This window comes from Myotis davidii, unplaced genomic scaffold (assembly GCF_000327345.1).
Source record: "Myotis davidii unplaced genomic scaffold, ASM32734v1 scaffold295, whole genome shotgun sequence".
In the NCBI taxonomy this organism is placed as follows: domain Eukaryota; kingdom Metazoa; phylum Chordata; class Mammalia; order Chiroptera; family Vespertilionidae; genus Myotis; species Myotis davidii.
Window position 1 is genome coordinate 24,457 of NW_006286683.1, and position 2,699 is coordinate 27,155.

Sequence of the window (2,699 nt, forward strand, 5' to 3'; positions counted from 1 at the left end):
GAAGTCTGACCAATGCCATACTCGAAAGGGTGCTGCCACTTGTCGCAGTACCCACAGGCGCCACCAGGTGGCGCACACGTACCGTTCTTTGCAATCAGTTCGTTCTTTCATTTGGATCGAACTGGGTCCCCAGGTACAACCTCTCCTCTTGAAATTCCTTCTTACATCCTCAAACTCTTCCTGTCGGCAGACCGTGCTCCTTCCCCACGTTCTGTTGCTGTCATCCGAAGTCACTGAATAGGGAGCATCACTCATTCATCAAGTAAGAAACTTCAAAGTCAGAAGAATCAAATCATTTGTAAAAAAACAAACAAACAAACAAACTACCTTGCTCAAAACACGTAAACAATGAAGAAGCACAAAAATAACAAATGATTTCTTTCACTGGTGAGCTTTCTCTAATGAGAAAATTCGCACAAAAGTTGCAATAAGTTAAAAGAAAAGGTACAAAATCTAGGCCAAGTAGTAGCAAAGACTGGATTATTTATTTATCTATTTAATATTCTGTGACAGTTAGAATTTCACTGTATTTGGGGGGAAAAACAAGAGCCAAGCCCGGCCGGCGTGGCTCAATGGTCGATCATCAACCTAGGAACCAGGAGGTCACGGTTCAATTCCTGGTCGGCACATGCCCGGCGTGTGGGCTCCATCCCCAGTAGGGGGAGTGTAGGAGGCAGCAGATCCATGATTCTCTCTCACCATTGATGTTTCTCTCACTCTCTGTCCCGCTCTGAAATCAATAAAAGTATACTTTAAAAAATGTTATCAATGGAAGAAAACTAGATTTAGGAATGTAAGTCTAAATTTTGTTTTCCCAATAGTTGTGACACCTATTCGATGTCAAATGCTCAGTTACAACCAGTTGAACTAGTGACAGAAACAGACACGGGCCCAGGGCTGGGCGGGGTGGAGCTCACGCTGTATGGCCCGGAGCCGCGGGATCACAGTGGGGCTGCTGGGCGGACTGGACCCGCTGCTGTTCAGACTCCTCCGTTTGTCCAGGTTGGGAGAGGCCTGCACGGTGATCTTGTGCTGGAAATCTGTCAGAAGGGAGAGAAAGGACTGAGATTTCCTGGTTTGAAGTTATTTTCACAGCCGAGTCTTCGGCACATAGCAATCCGAGCGAAAACTGCCAGAGAGCCCGGCTGACGGGCTCAGGGGTTGAGCGTCCACCTATGAACCAGGAGGTCAGGGTTCGATTCCTGGTCGGGGCACATGCCCGGGTTGCGGGCTCCATCCCCAGTGTGGGGCGTGCAGGAGGCAGCCGATCCATGGTTCTCTCTCATCATGGATGTTTCTCTCTCTCCCTTCCTCTCTGAAATCAATAAGAGTATATATTTTTTTAAAAAAGAATCATTAACAAAAAAGAAAAGAAAAGTACTTTGTGGTCACAGCACTTGACAAATGGTAGGTACCCTTACCTACCTGTAAGGGAGGGTAGGCGTCCCGACAGAGCTGTGCAAAGAACTATGGGAATATATGAAAGAAAGAGCAATAGTAGCAGATGGAAGGGGAGACTGTCTTAGTAACCTGTAAAAAATATATATATATATTTATTTAAAACTCAGACACAAGTAAGGGACCTCGTGGGTGTTCTGGCAGTGCCTTCGTCTTTGATTGATTTGCGAGCGACTGGGGTATTTTTACAGCTCAGGAGGGGCAGAGGTTAACGTGGAGAGTTCGTCTGGGGATGATGCAAATCGTTTCTGTCTGGCCAGAAAGACAATCCCAAAGGTTACGGTTTATTGCCTTTCCGGGCATTAACCAGGTTGGTATTTAACCCAGCAATCGAACCCTCACATTCCTTTACTAATGGCCCATAAAGACCTGGTCCCGCTAACTCTATCGAACCAATTTGAATGGGTTCCCTCATTCACCAGTGAGTTGAGAAAAATCTCGGACACGTGTCCATTTCCTATTTGCAGAACCATAATTTGCGTTATTACCTTAAAGAATCACCTAGTATTTGTGGGTTTTTTTAAAAATATATTTTGATTTCAGAGAAGAAGGGAGAGGGAGAGAGGGAAACATTCATGGTGAGAGAATCGTGGATTGTCTGCCTCCTGCACGCCCCACACTGAGGATGGAGACCACAACCCGGGCCTGTGCCCTGACCGGGAATCAAACCGTGACCTCCTGGTTCGTATGTCAAAGCTCAACCACTGAGCCACACTGGTCGGGCTGTGTGCCATTTTCTATTCTGCTTGGAATCTCCTGACACATGTAATCCCTTCATGTTCCCATCACAATGATTTAAAAACATTTTTAAAAGCTTCCCTGGATTTCCTGGTTCTTTTTTATACCTAACGCACTTTAAACTCTCAGACGGAAGTAATTAAAGTATTTGATATATCTTGTCGAGGGTGCTGGCAGCATCTTCCCTGTCCCAAATGACCATGTGACACTAAAGATTCCCAGGAAGCAATAACCCTAACGATGAAATAGCGACAGCTGTCCCGGACTTTCGCCACGCCATGCAGGGTCTGTGCGATCAGATGCACGGGAATTCTGCTTTGGTTTCACAAGGAGAAAATGCACTAACCCCTACAAACAAGATTACCAGAGAGTTAAATACTCGCATGCCACCCTGCCCGGTTTGGCTCAGTGGATAGAGCGTTGGCCTGCAGACTGAAGGGTCCCAGGTTCGATTCCCGGTCAGGGCACATGCCTGGGTTGCGGGCTCGATCCCCAGTGTGGGG

The 2,699-nt window shown here is 46.8% G+C and overlaps 1 protein-coding gene across 1 annotated transcript in view; it reads right to left on the minus strand.

Moving 5' to 3' along the window:
* The window catches only part of LOC102753749 (mitogen-activated protein kinase kinase kinase MLK4), a 27,172-nt gene that overhangs the window by 3,720 nt on the left and 20,753 nt on the right, over nt 1-2,699 (minus strand). Inside the window, exons 6-7 of the mRNA XM_015560583.1 lie at nt 918-1,080; nt 83-233 (exon numbers count right to left, since the gene is read on the minus strand). Of these exons, the coding sequence (XP_015416069.1) occupies nt 83-233; nt 918-1,080 (314 nt within the window). The remainder of the gene's footprint in view (nt 1-82; nt 234-917; nt 1,081-2,699) is intronic.